At 36.5% G+C, this 18,814-nt stretch overlaps 2 protein-coding genes, 1 long non-coding RNA gene and 1 pseudogene across 9 annotated transcripts in view; all 4 read left to right on the forward strand.

Moving 5' to 3' along the window:
* LOC137193877 (uncharacterized) overlaps positions 1 to 18,814 on the forward strand; it is a 49,425-nt gene that overhangs the window by 11,505 nt on the left and 19,106 nt on the right. The window contains exons 1-2 of one of the 7 annotated variants that reach the window (XM_067605306.1): positions 18,209 to 18,316; positions 18,408 to 18,599. The exons of the other annotated variants lie outside the window; for them this stretch is intronic. Of the exons in view, the coding sequence (XP_067461407.1) occupies positions 18,259 to 18,316; positions 18,408 to 18,599 (250 nt within the window). The 5' untranslated portion in view covers positions 18,209 to 18,258. Of the gene's footprint in view, positions 1 to 18,208; positions 18,317 to 18,407; positions 18,600 to 18,814 lie in introns of those variants that run through there. 7 annotated transcript variants of the gene reach the window in all.
* Positions 574 to 4,222, forward strand: LOC137193478 (complement factor H-related protein 1-like). Its single transcript, XM_067604697.1, has 5 exons — positions 574 to 793; positions 885 to 1,076; positions 2,766 to 2,945; positions 3,095 to 3,286; positions 4,200 to 4,222. The coding sequence occupies exons 1-5, from the start codon at positions 736 to 738 to the stop codon at positions 4,220 to 4,222; spliced, it is 645 nt and encodes a 214-aa protein (XP_067460798.1). The 5' UTR covers positions 574 to 735.
* Positions 4,934 to 7,691, forward strand: LOC137193878 (uncharacterized). Its single transcript, XR_010930896.1, has 4 exons — positions 4,934 to 5,042; positions 5,143 to 5,301; positions 7,231 to 7,256; positions 7,424 to 7,691. It is a non-coding gene; the product is annotated as an uncharacterized lncRNA (long non-coding RNA).
* On the forward strand, positions 8,440 to 16,874 carry LOC137193479 (complement factor H-related protein 1-like; annotated as a pseudogene).

Genomic DNA, 18,814 nt, shown 5'->3' on the forward strand with positions numbered 1-18,814 from the left:
AATTTGGACTTTAAATAATCAAATTGATTTTTGTTCAGAGCTCTCTAGCAGGTGATCTGTGTGGTAGTGTGGTTGCTTCACTCTAGTGACAAATGAATCATTGTCACAGGCCTTTCTGAGACAGATTAACAAATGTGGAATTAATACAATAAATACAAAAAGTGTGCTGCTCTTTGAAGTAAATAATATGACATTAAATGAATAGATTTACTGAACTCTATCATCTGAAGTCAGGAATCATTACTGATCACAAAACTGTTCTGTGATGTAAAACAAAATCATGTTTGTTAGGAAGCTCATGTAAACAAGATACTCTTGTAAAAGTCACTGATCTGAATCTACAGTGTTTCAAACATTGTCTTTCTCATAACAACAATCATTTGAATTTCTTAAGTAATTTTAACAAAAGTGCTGATGTAAAGCCAAGACTTTCTGTATGCTTCAGAAGAAGAAAGATTCAACTAAGTGTGTATAATGATACTGATTTAATAAACCTATAATGTATAAAATGTAACTTGGTGTATATGTGTGTTTTTTCTCCTTTTCTGTATGTGGAGGTTTGTCCAAGTAGCCTATTTTCCCAACTTTGTTTACGATCCAGCGTAACAGCATGATGTCTGACTGTTTACTCCACAAACATTTTGGGGGGAAAGTCCTAAACAATAATTAACTGATTTGGATCTGAACTAGACTCTTAGCTCCAATTTTTCATGGGATGATTTCACTCCTGACAAAATGCGCATCAGTTATCTTGGATTTGTTCTTCTGATCTGGTTTCCTGGAGCGCTACATGGTAAGAACATTGAATACTGTCACATACAACCATTTACATTTGTTAAAAACAAACTTTCTGTAGAATAATTGTGCTTTCTATTTTATTTTAGGACAAAGCGCACCACAGTCCTGCAGTGCTCCCAGCCTGGATGGTGGTTTCTTCGCCCCAAAGCAAGAGACTTATCCTCATGGAGCACAGCTGGCCTATACCTGTGGTACTGGACGTAAAGCAACAGTGAAGGGATTGTGGGCAACAAGCACATGTCAAAATGGCAAATGGTCTCATGAACCACAATGTATAGGTAGGTGTTTCCTAAATATCTCTACTGTTGTGTGGCTCTATGGCAATGTCAGTCTGTCATTGGGTCCACTACTTCGGTCCAGACTCAGAAATCTCAGCAACTTTAGATGCGTTACAATGAAATTCTGTACTGTTCATGGTTCCCAGAGGATGAATCCTTCATGACTCTGATTCCCTGAGTTCTCCCTCCAGTGCCACCATGAGGCCCACATTTGTGTGCTTGAGTGAAATGTCTCAACACTTTCTTGGATGCATTGTCATGACATTTTGTGTACACATTCATATCTCATAAAAAGTAAAAAGTATCTAGAAAAAGTTTCCTGATGACATCAGCACGTTCAGTGTTCTTCTTGGTAAAATTGAGAGTGAGCTTCAACTGTATCAAAAGCTCTAAAACTTAAACATTTCAATCTTTCACAGTATTTCAAGTATAAAATGTCTTTCATGAGAAATAATCAGACGACTTTATCAACCTCTTATAAAAAAGACATGAAACAAAACATATAAAAATATTGAATAATGTTTACTGACACTGGTTGTTTAGAAAATAAAAGAGCAAGTCATTTAAATTTATAATATGTAAATATTCTGCATGAAAATGTCAAAAACAACTAGATCTATGTTATATATATGTTATATTTGTTGAGTTGTGTACTTACATTTTCCCAAATGTTTCCAACAATTTTCAAATCCAGAGAAATCTGTCATTTTAATCAAGGTAACGGTCCGCTTCATTTGGTCGCCTGTCAATGACATCACACCCCCTCTACCAAAGAGTTGTGCGTGTATACTCTTGACGCGTTGTGGTTGTTCGACAAAAACTGTTATAAATGGACTTTTATTCAGTTTTAAGCCACATTATCATGATAAACTTTTAAGATCTTGGTCGTTTTTAACTATATCATTTATCATCAGACGTCTCGATCTCAAGGTATCAGAGAAACAAGCTGAGCAAATGTTAATAGCATCTCAGCTAACAGCCCCTTCCAGACATCCGGTGCCAGCCAAACAGCATCAGAGCAACATTGATTTTTATCATGAAACTGCTTTATTCACTGTCTTTACCTTTTTAATCACTTTTTAATCATTTCATCTTGGAGAGGAGGAGACCTCTGCAGATAATTCAGCGTCTAGTAAAAACATCCTGATCGATGAACACTGAAGGAATCCTAACCTGAAGAATCTGGTTGTTTAAAAATGAAGACAACAACTTCCATGATCCCACGATACTGCACACCTTCATCACACTCCATCTTTCTTATTGTTTTGACTGAGAGACCCCTAGCGACTGAAATTACATATTGTGCGTTTAATGCAATAAACCTCTATAATGACATTTATTGGTACTATGCTAGTTTCAAAATGGGGTTCCAAACATGGGGTTTGGGACACCCGCAAGAGTCATGAGATGAATCTAAGCAGTCGCCAGTAGAGAATAAAAAAAAAAATTGTTTTATTTTTCAGACTTTTGACTGTAATGTTTGCGTCTATATCATGAAAATCTGTATAGTTTAACATCTTTAGGCCTCTGAAACAGATAAGGGAACATCACTCTTAAATTGACTGTTCTCAACTTGTGATGAGGGGTTGCAAGTAGATATCACTTCACATTTAGAAAGTATCTATATTATACATTTATAAAAATGGTTCTGTAAAAATGTTGACTATAGTTTTGTTCTTTTTTCATCAGATGAAAAAGCCTGCATTCCACCAACTATCCCTCATGCAAAATACACTGAAAACTCAAATGGTTGGTATGAAAATGGACACATAATAAGAATAACATGTGACAAAGGATATCATGATAAAAACCAGGATGCCACTGCTGAATGTATAAATGGAACATGGTCCTCTGTGCCGGTCTGTGAGAGTAAGTCTGTGAGATGTGTTACTCAAGTTAGTTGTGAAAACATAATTACAGTAACCACAATAATATCTGTGTCTAAATCTGAAACCTATCTCATACATCTGGACAACTTTTCCTCTTCTAAGTTATGATATATTTGTTTATTTTTACAGAAAGTCTCCAAGCATGCGGTGCGCCTCCTAAAATCCCCCACACAGTAATCATTAATCAGGAATACCAGGATGTGTTTGCTGCAGATTCAGAAGTCAAGTATGAATGTGAAGATGGATATACTGTAGAAGGAGCAGACACCACAAAAACCATCATTTGTATCGCTGGAAACTGGACTACAGGCCCATCATGCAGTAAGTGGACAATATTGAGATATGCAGTAATGGAGATACGTTGTATTGTTGTAATAACTACTATTTTAACTAATTAAATTCAAACTTTGTTAAGGACACAGCTCACGGGGGTCCATAGAACAATAAAATACAATAAGACATAAAATAAATATATTTTAATATAGATGTCATGATCAATGGTTGTAGGTTGATTTTAACTTGCAATTTACAGTGGTCCATGTTACTCGGTAAAACACTGGAAAATGTATAATTAAGATTTTGGAATTGTTTGAAATGTTGTATCTATGGCCTATTGGGCAGAAAAATAAATATAACAAAGACGGTTAGAAAATCTGAGTATTTATGTCTATTCTTGCCTTTTATTGCCTAAAGGATCTAAGCGCCAGACTCAACTTGTATCTGATTGGTCGGCGGGCCTGCTCTCACCCATCATCACATCTGCTTTCATTGATCTGATGAAAAAAGAATACAATTTTAGAAAATTTAATTTAATTTTCCGATAATGTATTATTGTTTTTTGTGTGAAAAAATTAACTGTGAAACATTATATGGACCTATTTTAACGATCTAAAGCTCACGGTCTGAAGCACACGGCGCAGGTAGATTTAGGGTGTGTCCAAATCCTCATGCTCAGTCATGGAGTAACAGGTAAAATCAGCTTGGTTTTAATTGCTGAAAGTATGGAAACCTGATCACTGTACTCTCAAAAATGTTAAAGAATATTTGTTAAATATTGTTCAAAAAACAAATAATTAATTTGAATCATGTAAAGAATCATTAACACAGTTCTCAGGACTAGATCAGCTCTCCAAGGTGCTGATCCTGCTGCTGGCAGCAGCTAGAAGCTGTCCAGAGTTCTTTCCTCCTTTCGTTTAATCATCGTTTTCATCTCATGTGTTCCTCATGTCATCAGGTATTGATGCAGCAGGAAAGTAGATCTGTGTCTGATCCTTTGTTGTCCGTCTGTTTAATACGTGCGTGTATTGCCACGATTTGGTCAAATAATTAGACAATTTTATCCGTCATTACTAACCATTATGACATGTATTTTTTAAAATATGTTGACATACACAATAATAATCTTTCATGTTGTAAATCTTTTATTTGTAATCTTTTGAATGTATGTGCGCTGCTGCGTGTCCGTGTGTGTGTAACAAGCAGAGCGTTTGTTGACAGACATCACTCTGGATCAGATAGAAATGGATGCCAAATAACATCCCAAAGTCAGACTAACTGGTGTGTCTTCTGTATAAGTATATATGCTCTGTTTCTTTCAGGATCTTCTACCACTTCTGACAGAGACAGTAGACCTCTATTCACAACAAGTAAATCATTCACATTCATTGCTCCTTTTACATCACTTGTATCAGACTTGTTTGGTTTTTGTTTGTATTGCTTGGTGTAACTATTCAAATATATTTTCACTTGCTGACCAGTTACTGGAATGAAAAAGCTGAATTTATGGATATGAATATGAATTTATTCAAAAGAGACCTGTAACAAAACAAGGATTGAGTTCATTTTTTTTAAATCTCTGACCCCTCAGCAACACACAACATACTGACAATCTTAAATAACTTGTTTTTTATTTCAGTCGACAATTGTGGAGACCACCCAAGTGTTCCACATGGTGAAGTTGAGGTAAAGGAACGAATGTATTTGAAATACCAGTGTCAGAAGTATTACAAATACGAGGGACCAGAGACAGTGGTGTGTCACAACGATGGTACTTGGTCAAAACTGCCCGTCTGCAAAGGTATGAACAAGTCAATACGACAACTCTTCATTTCAAAAAGTCTATCAGAGATGTTACCTGAACAATTATCCATGAGTTATTTTCTGTTAACTCTGTGCAGAGTCATTCTGTCTCATCGATCCTGCTCAATTGGTTGGGAGAGGTTTTGAACTTTCTGGAGTTCAATACATGACGGAAGGAGAGGAGACGTACATTTCTTGTGGTTGGAATCGTTACAGGTTGTTTCGATGCACTAATAGACAGATTAGTGTTACTGAGTGTAAGTATATAAATTAGCACTTTTTATTTTAATTTACATTAATGCTTTTAGTTTCAGCCTATTTATTGTCAGCTATCATGTATATTAACTTTCCACCATCTGATTCACTAAAAGTATGATAGATGATGAAAAAATGTCAAAGAATACACTATAAGGGAACTTTAACTTGAGTATTTAAAGGAGAAGCTGAGCATTATTCTATATTTTTCTAATTGTTAAGAAATCCCATGAAATGAAAAGAACCAAAACCAACAAGTAATTGATCTTTCTTATATGTATTTGCCTGTGCTGCTGAAACCTGATATATCTTATTGCTCTGTGCCACACAGCTCCATTGTTGTTCAAAAACTATTACAAACACATAATTGAGCCACAACAATGCACCTGGTGACATGTTCCTTTATTATGATGAACCTGTTCACAGTAGTTTATTTCATGTCAGTCACACATACGATGTCCTGATGCTCAATATTGCACCTAATGAAGTTATTATAACTGAGGTTCACCAACAAAGAACCTCTCACTCGATACAATTTCCTGTGCCACCTATAGGTGTGTCTATCCCCTTTCTCTCCTGTTGGTCTGTTTGTTTCAAGTTTGTTTTTATGCACTCAGACAGACTGATCTTCATAACATCACATTGTAGTTATTTTCTGTATCTGACCATCACGGTTATGAGTTGGTCCTCAATCCATCAGACAGCGACATGTTTGATGATCGATCCATCGTTTTGGAGTCTGCTCAATCAATAGCTGTCTCTCGACCCATTCAAAGGTCCATGTACTTCAGTGAGATATTGTCCTTTACTCCCCCATCCAGCATCAATGAAATCTCACCTTAATCCATGATCCCAGATAGAGACTAAACTGTCCATGGAAGTCCACCACTCTGTCAGACATCACACATCCAGTCAGCCTAGCTCGCCACAACTCCACTCCACCTCACATGCCAAACATGTCCGCCTGGACAGTTGTTCTCTTGCAGCATGCTGTCAGGGATATGAGATTTGTTTTCAATGTAACAACAAGGCCAAACGAATCCAACTTTATAAAGACTCCATGTCCACCTCTCAAATCCTCCCCTGCTTCCAGGTTCATTACTCCACTTCCACGCAGAACATAGAGGAGCTGCTCCAAACCTCTTCAGCCTTCACTCGTATCTTCTCCCTTTGTGTCTAATCTGTCTCATCTCTCTTCTTCTTTCTTTCATTCCAGCATCTTTTCCTCTTTCCTTACTTCAGCCACTACTAATATTGCCCTCTTGGCTCTTTCAGCCTCCTCTCACTCCATCCATTTTCTAGTGATTTATCCTTCACACACCCCCCCTCCCCAATCTACACCCTCTCCTCCCCCCAAGCTCCAGGACATTTTCCTTCCCTGCCACGCCTCCCAGAACTGGCCATCCTGCGTTTCTTATTATAAAACCTATGACCAACAGCTTTTTACCTTTAGCCTCCTTCATGCCCCCCGTTCGCCCCGTTTCTCACCATTCTGAACCATACTGCTGTTGTTTGGCTTGCAGCCTACATGGCTCCTCCGCCTACATATCAATTTTCCAGAGCAGCAACCAGAGAGGTGAAGACCCATCGTTTGCCAGGACAGCAGCATAGTTTGTAGTAATTGCAATGATTCTGAAGTTTTTTCCACACTTGTTCCTCGTGTCACAGTCCCCACGTTTGCCCCCATAACCTCACCAAGCATCATTTATGACTCTAAATACCTCAAAAAATCTTTTCATGGAATTTGTTGACACTAAGGACAAATATAGATTAACACCAGTCTTGTCCTTAAAGAACAGAACTGATTTTCCTCTGTAGGTGCAGTCATGCAGAAAATTAGTGAATCAGACTTTAAAAAACAAAAGTTTGTGTGAATTAACCTGCCTACTAAAATATTAACTGATTAACTGCTGTTATTGGGTTATTTTTAGGTTGTACCGGTTATGATTACCAACATGTAAGTGTTATTCTTCTCTCTACTTTTCAAAGAAATAGATTATTATTATCATTAATTAATTGTTTTGTATATTCAGTATTGGATAACACTTAATTTTAACATTATTTTATCCAGCAGTTTGACAAAATTCAACAGTTAACATTTTTTATTGTCTGTGTTGTAACCAGGGACGGTGCTCGACACGACAGCCACTTTTTGGATAATTCATCACCAACTGACATCAAAAATCAAGTTGGAAACTTTTGAAATATTTCCACCAGAAAACAACTGCACCCAAAAAAAATTGTATTAGATTTTTTTCAAACACGTTATTGATGTTTTTTCATTTTGAATTAAAATATATAAACACAGTGTTAAAGCAGATTGTTCTGAGACTATCAGCTGTAACGTATGACTGGAGCTCTAATACACTAATAACATGATCAATACTTTAAATACATAAATAAAATGTTTATGACCTACAATAGTCTGAATAAAATTCTCCAAAGAAATTTAAACGCAGACTTTTGTGTTATTTTTGTTTACAAACTGTGTACAACAGTCATGCCAGTAAATATGGATATATCAGTAAGTATTGTTCTTCTTATATTTATATATGTGAGGCAGCATCACTGCAGAGTATGCAGACACTTGGACAGACAGACTCACAAAGTTGTTCAAAGTAGTTTAAAACAGAAAGCACAGCTGTCCAAAAACAATTTACAGTCTGTCTGGTTTTCCATATAAAACCATGTGTGACGTTGTGAACGGAGAATGTGGTGACCGCTGGACCTCAAAAATGTCAATTCAACTTAAATGAGACACAATCTCTCCTTGATGACATATTTGTATTTGATTACTTAAAGATCTTCCCCCAAACATGTTTTAAGACAAATAAAAATACTCTGCTCTTAATAATTGTGTCTGATATGATTTTTCCACAAACATCCAAGTAACTAAAGTTCTTAAAGTTACATCTCCTCCTTCATCCTTTATTACAAAAATCCACAATTTATGAAAATTATTCAAGCACATTCCTCCATGAAGTTGCAGCTATTCTCCTAAAATGAGGACTAATAATTGGAATGATGTGATAAAATGATCTCATTATCTCAAAAAAAATATTTGTTTAGTCAGTCTTTTGATCCAGAAGAGTGCAACTTGTCATTGAATCACATAGTTCAGTCTCATAAACTCGGACCAGATGGAGGTAACTCACTCATGCTGTATGTGAGATGATGAATGTGAATATTTGAAGGTTTAGTCTACATAAAATTCCATAAACCTTTCATTACTTCACTCAAGCAAAGTATTTGCTCTAGTTGAGTCTCATTCTCACATACAGTAACTGTAGAATATCCATGGGGATCTGAGCATCCATCTCCTCAGATGGGTGTTGAATGTGTGTGAAGTTCTCAGAAGCAACTGATGGCAAAAATGTGTTTTTAGATATTCTGTTAATCCAGGAAATGGTGAGGATCAGCTTGATAAATAGTTTGATCAGGGCAGGCACAAGACTGACCTCTGATCACACCAATCCAGTAAATCCTTTTGAAATTTGGACTTTAAATAATCAAATTGATTTTTGTTCAGAGCTCTCTAGCAGGTGATCTGTGTGGTAGTGTGGTTGCTTCACTCTAGTGACAAATGAATCATTGTCACAGGCCTTTCTGAGACAGATTAACAAATGTGGAATTAATACAATAAATACAAAAACTGTGCTGCTCTTTGAAGTAAATAATATGACATTAAATGAATAGATTTACTGAACTCTATCATCTGAAGTCAGGAATCATTACTGATCACAAAACTGTTCTGTGATGTAAAACAAAATCATGTTTGTTAGGAAGCTCATGTAAACAAGATACTCTTGTAAAAGTGACTGATCTGAATCTACAGTGTTTCAAACATTGTCTTTCTCATAACAACAATCATTTGAATTTCTTAAGTAATTTTAACAAAAGTGCTGATGTAAAGCCAAGACTTTCTGTATGCTTCAGAAGAAGAAAGATTCAACTAAGTGTGTATAACGATACTGATTTAATAAACCTATAATGTATAAAATGTAACTTAGTGTATATGTGTGTTTTTTCTCCTTTTCTGTATGTGGAGGTTTGTCCAAGTAGCCTATTTTCCCAACTTTGTTTACGATCCAGCGTAACAGCATGATGTCTGAGTGTTTACTCCACAAACATTTTGGGGGGAAAGTCCTAAACAATAATTAACTGATTTGGATCTGAACTAGACTCTTAGCTCCAATTTTTCATGGGATGATTTCACTCCTGACAAAATACGCATCAGTTATCTTGGATTTGTTCTTCTGATCTGGTTTCCTGGAGCGCTACATGGTAAGAACATTGAATACTGTCACATACAACCATTTACATTTGTTAAAAACAAACTTTCTGTAGAATAATTGTGCTTTCTATTTCATTTTAGGACAAAGCGCACCACAGTCCTGCAGTGCTCCAACCCTGGATGGTGGTTTCTTCGCCCCAAAGCAAGAGACTTATCCTCATGGAGCACAGCTGGCCTATACCTGTGGTACTGGACGTAAAGCAACAGTGAAGGGATGGTGGGCAACAAGCACATGTCAAAATGGCAAATGGTCTCATGAACTACAATGTATAGGTAGGTGTTTCCTAAATATCTCTACTGTTGTGCGGCTCTATGGCAATGTCAGTCTGTCATTGGGTCCACTATTTCGGTCCAGACTGAGAAATCTCAGCAACTTTAGATGCGTTACAATGAAATTCTGTACTGTTCATGGTTCCCAGAGGATGAATCCTTAATGACTCTGATTCCCTGAGTTTTCCCTCCAGTGTCACCATGAGGTCCACATTTGTGTGCTTGAGTGAAATGTCTCAACACTTTCTTGGATGCATTGTCATGACATTTTCTGCACACATTCATATCTCATAAAAAGTAAAAAGTATCTAGAAAAAGTTTCCTGATGACATCAGCACGTTCAGTGTTCTTCTTGGTAAAATTGAGAGTGAGCTTCAACTGTATCAAAAGCTCTAAAACTTAAACATTTCAATCTTTCACAGTTTTTCAAGTATAAAATGTCTTTCATGAGCAATAGTCAGACGACTTTATCAACCTCTTATAAAAAAGACATGAAACAAAACATATAAAAATGTTGAATAATGTTTACTGACACTGGTTGTTTAGAAAATAAAAGAGCAAGTCATTTAAATTTATAATATGTAAATATTCTGCATGAAAATATCAAAAACAACTAGATCTATGTTATATATGTGTTATATTTGTTGAGTTGTGTACTTACATTTTCCCAAATGTTTCCAACAATTTTCAAGAGAGAAATCTGTCATTTTAATCAAGGTAACGGTCCGCTTCATTTGGTCGCCTGTCAATGACATCATACCCCCTCTACCAAAGAGTTGTGCGCGTATACTCTTGACGCGTTGTGGTTGTTCGACAAAAACTGTTATAAATGGACTTTTATTCAGTTTTAAGCCACATTATCATGATAAACTTTTAAGATCTTGGTCGTTTTAACTATATCATTTATCATCAGACGTCTCGATCTCAAGGTATCAGAGAAACAAGCTGAGCAAATGTTAATAGCATCTCAGCTAACAGCCCCTTCCAGACATCCGGTGCCAGCCAAACAGCGTCAGAGCAACATTGATTTTTATCATGAAACTGCTTTATTCACTGTCTTTACCTTTTTAATCACCGGGTCCATTTCATCTCGGAGAGGAGGAGACCTCTGCAGATAATTCAGCGTCTAGTAAAAACATCCTGATCGATGAACACTGAAGGAATCATAACCTGAAGAATCTGGTTGTTTAAAAATGAAGACAACAACTTCCATGATCCCACGATACTGCACACCTTCATCACACTCCATCTTTGTTATTGTTTTGACTGAGAGACCCCTAGCGACTGAAATTACATATTGTGCGTTTAATGCAATAAACCTCTATAATGACATTTATTGGTACTATGCTAGTTTCAAAATGGGGTTCCAAACATGGGGTTTGGGACACCCGCAAGAGTCATGAGATGAATCTAAGCAGTCGCCAGTAGAGAATAAAAAAAAAATTGTTTTATTTTTCAGACTTTTGACTGTAATGTTTGCTTCTATATCATGAAAATCTGTATAGTTTAACATCTTTAGGCCTCTGAAACAGATAAGGGAACATCACTCTTAAATTGACTGTTCTCAACTTGTGATGAGGGGTTGCAAGTAGATATCACTTCACATTTAGAAAGTATCTATATTATACATTTATAAAAATGGTTCTGTAAAAATGTTGACTATAGTTTTGTTCTTTTTTTCATCAGATGAAAAAGCCTGCATTCCACCAACTATCCCTCATGCAAAATACACTGAAAACTCAAATGGTTGGTATGAAGAAGGACACATAATAAGAATAACATGTGACAAAGGATATCAAGATAAAAACCAGGATGCCACTGCTGAATGTATAAATGGAACATGGTCTTCTGTGCCGGTCTGTGAGAGTAAGTCTGTGAGATGTGTTACTCAAGTTAGTTGTGAAAACATAATTACAGTAACCACAATAATATCTGTGTCTAAATCTGAAACCTATCTCATACATCTGGACAACTTTTCCTCTTCTAAGTTATGATATATTTGTTTATTTTTACAGAAAGTCTCCAAGCATGCGGTGCGCCTCCTAAAATCCCCCACGCAGTAATCATTAATCAGGAATACCAGGATGTGTTTGCTGCAGATTAAGAAGTCAAGTATGAATGTGAAAATGGATATACTGTAGAAGGAGCAGACACCAAAAAAACCATCATTTGTATCGCTGGAAGCTGGACTACAGGCCCATCATGCAGTAAGTGGACAATATTGAGATATGCAGTAATGGAGATACGTTGTATTGTTGTAATAACTACTACTTTAACTAATTAAATTCAAACTTTGTTAAGGACACAGCTCACGGGGGTCCATAGAACAATAAAATACAATAAGACATAAAATAAATATATTTTAATATAGATGTCATGATCAATGGTAGTAGGTTGATTTTAACTTGCAATTTACAGTGGTCCATGTTACTCAGTAAAACACTGGAAAATGTATAATTAAGATTTTGGAATTGTTTGAAATGTTGTATCTATGGCCTATTGGGCAGAAAAATAAATATAACAAAGACGGTTAGAAAATCTGAGTATTTATGTCTATTCGTGCCTTGGATTGCCTAAAGGATCTAAGCGCCAGACTCAACTTGTATCTGATTGGTCGGCGGGCCTGCTCTCACCCATCATCACATCTGCTTTCATTGATCTGATGAAAAAAGAATACAATTTTAGAAAATTTAATTTAATTTTCCGATAATCTATTATTGTTTTTTGTGTGAAAAAATTAACTGTGAAACATTATATGGACCTATTTTAACGATCTAAAGCTCACGGTCTGAAGCACACGGCGCAGGTAGATTTAGGGTGTGTCCAAATCCTCATGCTCAGTCATGGAGTAACAGGTAAAATCAGCTTGGTTTTAATTGCTGAAAGTATGGAAACCTGATCACTGTACTCTCAAAAATGTTAAAGAATATTTGTTAAATATTGTTCAAAAAACAAATAATTAATTTGAATCATGTAAAGAATCATTAACACAGTTCTCAGGACTAGATCAGCTCTCCAAGGTGCTGATCCTGCTGCTGGCAGCAGCTAGAAGCTGTCCAGAGTTCTTTCCTCCTTTCGTTTAATCATCGTTTTCATCTCATGTGTTCCTCATGTCATCAGGTATTGATGCAGCAGGAAAGTAGATCTGTGTCTGATCCTTTGTTGTCCGTCTGTTTAATACATACGTGTATTGCCACGATTTGGTCAAATAATTAGACAATTTTATCCGTCATTACTAACCATTATGACATGTATTTTTTAAAATATGTTGACATACACAATAATAATCTTTCATGTTGTAAATCTTTTATTTGTAATCTTTTGAATGTATGTGCGCTGCTGCGTGTCTGTGTGTGTGTAACAAGCAGAGCGTTTGTTGACAGACATCACTCTGGATCAGATAGAAATGGATGCCAAATAACATCCCAAAGTCAGACTAACTGGTGTGTCTTCTGTATAAGTATATATGCTCTGTTTCTTTCAGGATCTTCTACCACTTCTGACAGAGACAGTAGACCTCTATTCACAACAAGTAAATCATTCACATTCATTGCTCCTTTTACATCACTTGTATCAGACTTGTTTGGTTTTTGTTTGTATTGCTTGGTGTAACTATTCAAATATATTTTCACTTGCTGACCAGTTACTGGAATGAAAAAGCTGAATTTATGGATATGAATATGAATTTATTCAAAAGAGACCTGTAACAAAACAAGGATTGAGTTCATTTTTTTAAATCTCTGACCCCTCAGCAACACACAACATACTGACAATCTTAAATAACTTGTTTTTTATTTCAGTCGACAATTGTGGAGACCACCCAAGTGTTCCACATGGTGATGTTGTGGTAACGGAACGAATGTATTTGAAATACCAGTGTCAGAAGTATTACAAATACGAGGGACCAGAGACAGTGGTGTGTCACAACGATGGTACTTGGTCAAATCTACCCGTCTGCAAAGGTATGAACAAGTCAATACGACAACTCTTCATTTCAAAAAGTCTATCAGAGATGTTACCTGAACAATTATCCATGAGTTATTTTCTGTTAACTCTGTGCAGAGTCATTCTGTGTCATCGATCCTGCTCAATTGGTTGGGAGAGGTTTTAAACTTTCTGGAGTTCAATACATGACGGAAGGAGAGGAGACGTACATTTATTGTGGTCGGGATCGTTACAGGTTGTTTCGATGCACTAATAGACAGATTAGTGTTACTGCGTGTAAGTATATAAATTAGCACTTAATATTTTAATTTACATTAATGCTTTTAGTTTCAGCCTATTTATTGTCAGCTATCATGTATATTAACTTTCCACCATCTGATTCACTAAAAGTATGATAGATGATGAAAAAATGTCAAAGAATACACTATAAGGGAACTTTAACTTGAGTATTTAAAGGAGAAGCTGAGCATTATTCTATATTTTTCTAATTGTTAAGAAATCCCATGAAAAGAAAAGAACCAAAACCAACAAGTAATTGATCTTTCTTATATGTATTTGCCTGTGCTGCTGAAACTTGATATATCTTATTGTTCTATGCCACACAGCTCCATTGTTGTTCAAAAACTATTACAAACACATAATTGAGCCACAACAATGCACCTGGTGACATGTTCCTTTATTATGATGAACCTGTTCACAGTAGTTTATTTCATGTCAGTCACACATACGATGTCCTGATGCTCAATATTGCACCTAATGAAGTTATTATAACTGAGGTTCACCAACAAAGAACCTCTCACTCGATACAATTTCCTGTGCCACCTATAGGTGTGTCTATCCCCTTTCTCTCCTGTTGGTCTGTTTGTTTCAAGTTTGTTTTTATGCACTCAGACAGACTGATCTTCATAACATCACATTGTAGTTATTTTCTGTATCTGACCATCACGGTTATGAGTTGGTCCTCAATCCATCAGACAGCGACATGTTTGATGATCGATCCATCGTTTTGGAGTCTGCTCAATCAATAGCTGTCTCTCGACCCATTCAAAGGTCCAATGAAATCTCACCTTAATCCATGATCCCAGATAGAGACTAAACTGTCCATGGAAGTCCACCACTCTGTCAGACATCACACATCCAGTCAGCCTAGCTCGCCACAACTCCACTCCACCTCGCATGCCAAAGATGTCCGACTGGACAGTTGTTCGCTTGCAGCGTGCTGTCAGGGATATGAGATTTGTTTTTAATGTAACAACAAGGCCAAACGAATCCAACTTTATAAAGACTCCATGTCCACCTCTCAAATCCTCCCCTGCTTCCAGGTTCATTACTCCACTTCCACGCAGAACATAGAGGAGCTGCTCCAAACCTCTTCAGCCTTCACTCGTATCTTCTCCCTTTGTGTCTAATCTGTCTCATCTCTCTTCTTCTTTCTTTCATTCCAGCATCTTTTCCTCTTTCCTTACTTCAGCCACTACTAATATTGCCCTCTTGGCTCTTTCAGCCTCCTCTCACTCCATCCATTTTCTAGTGATTTATCCTTCACACACCCCCTCCCCAATCTACACCCTCTCCTCCCCCCAAACTCCAGGACATTTTCCTTCCCTGCCACGCCTCCCAGAACTGGCCAACCTGCGTTTCTTATTGTAAAACCTATGACCAACAGCTTTTTACCTTTAGCCTCCGTCATGCCCCCCGTTCGCCCCGTTTCTCACCATTCTGAACCATACTGCTGTTGTTTGGCTTGCAGCCTACATGGCTCCTCCGCCTACAGTTCAATTCTCCAGAGCAGCAACCAGAGAGGTGAAGACCCATCGTTTGCCAGGACAGCAGCATAGTTTGTAGTAATTGCAATGATTCTGAAGTTTTTTCCACACTTGTTCCTCGTGTCACAGTCCCCACGTTTGCCCCCATAACCTCACCAAGCATCATTTATGACTCTAAATACCTCAAAAAATCTTTTCATGGAATTTGTTGACACTAAGGACAAATAAAGATTAACACCAGTCTTGTCCTTAAAGAACAGAACTGATTTTCCTTTGTAGGTGCAGTCATGCAGAAAATTAGTCAATCAGACTTTAAAAAACAAAAGTTTGTGTGAATTAACCTGCCTACTAAAATATTAACTGATTAACTGCTGTTATTGGGTTATTTTTAGGTTGTAATGGTTATGATTACCAACAAGTAAGTGTTATTCTTCACTCTACTTTTCAAAGAAATAGATTATTATTATCATTAATTAATTGTTTTGTATATTCAGTATTGGATAACACTTAATTTTAACATTATTTTATCCAGCAGTTTGACAAAATTCAACAGTTAACATTTTTTATTGTCTGTGTTGTAACCAGGGACGGTGCTCGACACTATGGCCACTTTTTGGATAATTCATCACCAACTGACATCAAAAATCAAGTTGGAAACTTTTGAAATATTTCCACCAGAAAACAACTGCACCCAAAAAAAATTGTATTTGAATTTTTTCAAACACGTTATTGATGTTTTTTCATTTTGAATTAAAATATATAAACACAGTGTTAAAGCAGATTGTTCTGAGACTATCAGCTGTAACGTATGACTGGAGCTCTAATACACTAATAACATGATCAATACTTAAATACATAAATAAAATGTTTATGACCTACAATAGTCTGAATAAAATTCTCCATAGAAATTTAAACACAGACTTTTGTATTATTTTGTCTACAAACTGTGTACAACAGTCATGCCAGTAAATATGGATATATCAGTAAGTATTGTTCTTCTTATATTTATATATGTGAGGCAGCATCACTGCAGAGTATGCAGACACTTGGACAGACAGACTCACAAAGTTGTTCAAAGTAGTTTAAAACAGAAAGCACAGCTGTCCAAAAACAATTTACAGTCTGTCTGGTTTTCCATATAAAACCATGTGTGACGTTGTGAACGGAGAATGTGGTGACCGCTGGACCTCAAAAATGTCAATTCGACTTAAATGAGACACAATCTCTCCTTGATGACATATTTGTATTTGATTACTTAAAGATCTTCCCCCAAACATGTTTTAAGACAAATAAAAATACTCTGCTCTTAATAATTGTGTTTGATATGATTTTTCCACAAACATCTAAGTAACTAAAGTTCTTAAACTTACATCTCCTCCTTCATCCTTTATTACAAAAATCCACAATTTATGAAAATTATTCAAGCACATTCCTCCATGAAGTTGCAGCTATTCTCCTAAAATGAGGACTAATAATTGGAATGATGTGATAAAATTATCTCATTATCTCAAAAAAAATATTTGTTTAGTCAGTCTTTTGATCCAGAAGAGTGCAACTTGTCATTGAATCACATAGTTCAGTCTCATAAACTCGGACCAGATGGAGGTAACTCACTCATGCTGTACATGAGATGATGAATGTGAATATTTGAAGGTTTAGTCTACATAAAATTCCATAAACCTTTCATTACTTCACTCAAGCAAAGTATTTGCTCTAGTTGAGTCTCATTCTCACATACAGTAACTGTAGAATATCCATGGGGATCTGAGCATCCATCTCCTCAGATGGGTATTGAATGTGTGTGAAGTTCTCAGAAGCAACTGATGGCAAAAATGTGTTTTTAGATATTCTGTTAATCCAGGAAATGGTGAGGATCAGCTTGATAGTAGTTTGATCAGGGCAGGCACAAGACTGACCTCTGATCACACCAATCCAGTAAATCCTTTTGAAATTTGGACTTTAAATAATCAAATTGATTTTTGTTCAGAGCTCTCTAGCAGGTGATCTGTGTGGTAGTGTGGTTGCTTCACTCTAGTGACAAATGAATCATTGTCACAGGCCTTTCTGAGACAGATTAACAAATGTGGAATTAATACAATAAATACAAAAAGTGTGCTGCTCTTTGAAGTAAATAATATGACATTAAATGAATAGATTTACTGAACTCTATCATCTGAAGTCAGGAATCATTACTGATCACAAAACTGTTCTGTGATGTAAAACAAAATCATGTTTGTTAGGAAGCTCATGTAAACAAGATACTCTTGTAAAAGTGACTGATCTGAATCTACAGTGTTTCAAACATTGTCTTTCTCATAACAACAATCATTTGAATTTCTTAAGTAATTTTAACAAAAGTGCTGATGTAAAGCCAAGACTTTCTGTATGCTTCAGAAGAAGAAAGATTCAACTAAGTGTGTATAATGATACTGATTTAATAAACCTATAATGTATAAAATGTAACTTGGTGTATATGTGTGTTTTTTCTCCTTTTCTGTATGTGGAGGTTTTTCCAAGTAGCCTATTTTCCCAACTTTGTTTACGATCCAGCGTAACAGCATGATGTCTGAGTGTTTACTCCACAAACATTTTGGGGGGAAAGTCCTAAACAATAATTAACTGATTTGGATCTGAACTAGACTCTTAGCTCCAATTTTTCATGGGATGATTTCACTCCTGACAAAATGCGCATCAGTTATCTTGGATTTGTTCTTCTGATCTGGTTTCCTGGAGCGCTACATGGTAAGAATATTGAATACTGTCACAAACAACCATTTACATTTGTTTAAAACAAACTTTCTGTAGAATAATTGTGCTTTCTATTTCATTTTAGGACAAAGCGCACCACAGTCCTGCAGTGCTCCAACCCTGGATGGTGGTTTCTTCGCCCCAAAGCAAGAGACTTATCCTCATGGAGCACAGCTGGCCTATACCTGTGGTACTGGACGTAAAGCAACAGTGAAGGGATGGTGGGCAACAAGCACATGTCAAAATGGCAAATGGTCTCATGAACTACAATGTATAGGTAGGTGTTTCCTAAATATCTCTACTGTTGTGCGGCTCTATGGCAATGTCAGTCTGTCATTGGGTCCACTATTTCGGTCCAGACTCAGAAATCTCAGCAACTTTAGATGCGTTACAATGAAATTCTGTACTGTTCATGGTTCCCAGAGGATGAATCCTTAATGACTCTAATTCCCTGAGTTTTCCCTCCAGTGCCAACATGAGGCCCACATTTGT

This window comes from Thunnus thynnus, chromosome 12 (assembly GCF_963924715.1).
Source record: "Thunnus thynnus chromosome 12, fThuThy2.1, whole genome shotgun sequence".
NCBI lineage: Eukaryota > Metazoa > Chordata > Actinopteri > Scombriformes > Scombridae > Thunnus > Thunnus thynnus.

Coding starts and splice junctions, on each gene's coding strand:
- LOC137193478 (XM_067604697.1), top strand. CDS start 736: ATGCGCATCAGTTATCTTGGATTTGTTCTTCTGATCTGGTTTCCTGGA. Junction 2,946..3,094: donor CTCTGTGCCGGTCTGTGAGA/GTAAGTCTGTGA, acceptor TTATTTTTACAG/AAAGTCTCCAAGCATGCGGT. Junction 3,287..4,199: donor GACTACAGGCCCATCATGCA/GTAAGTGGACAA, acceptor TCATGTCATCAG/GTATTGATGCAGCAGGAAAG.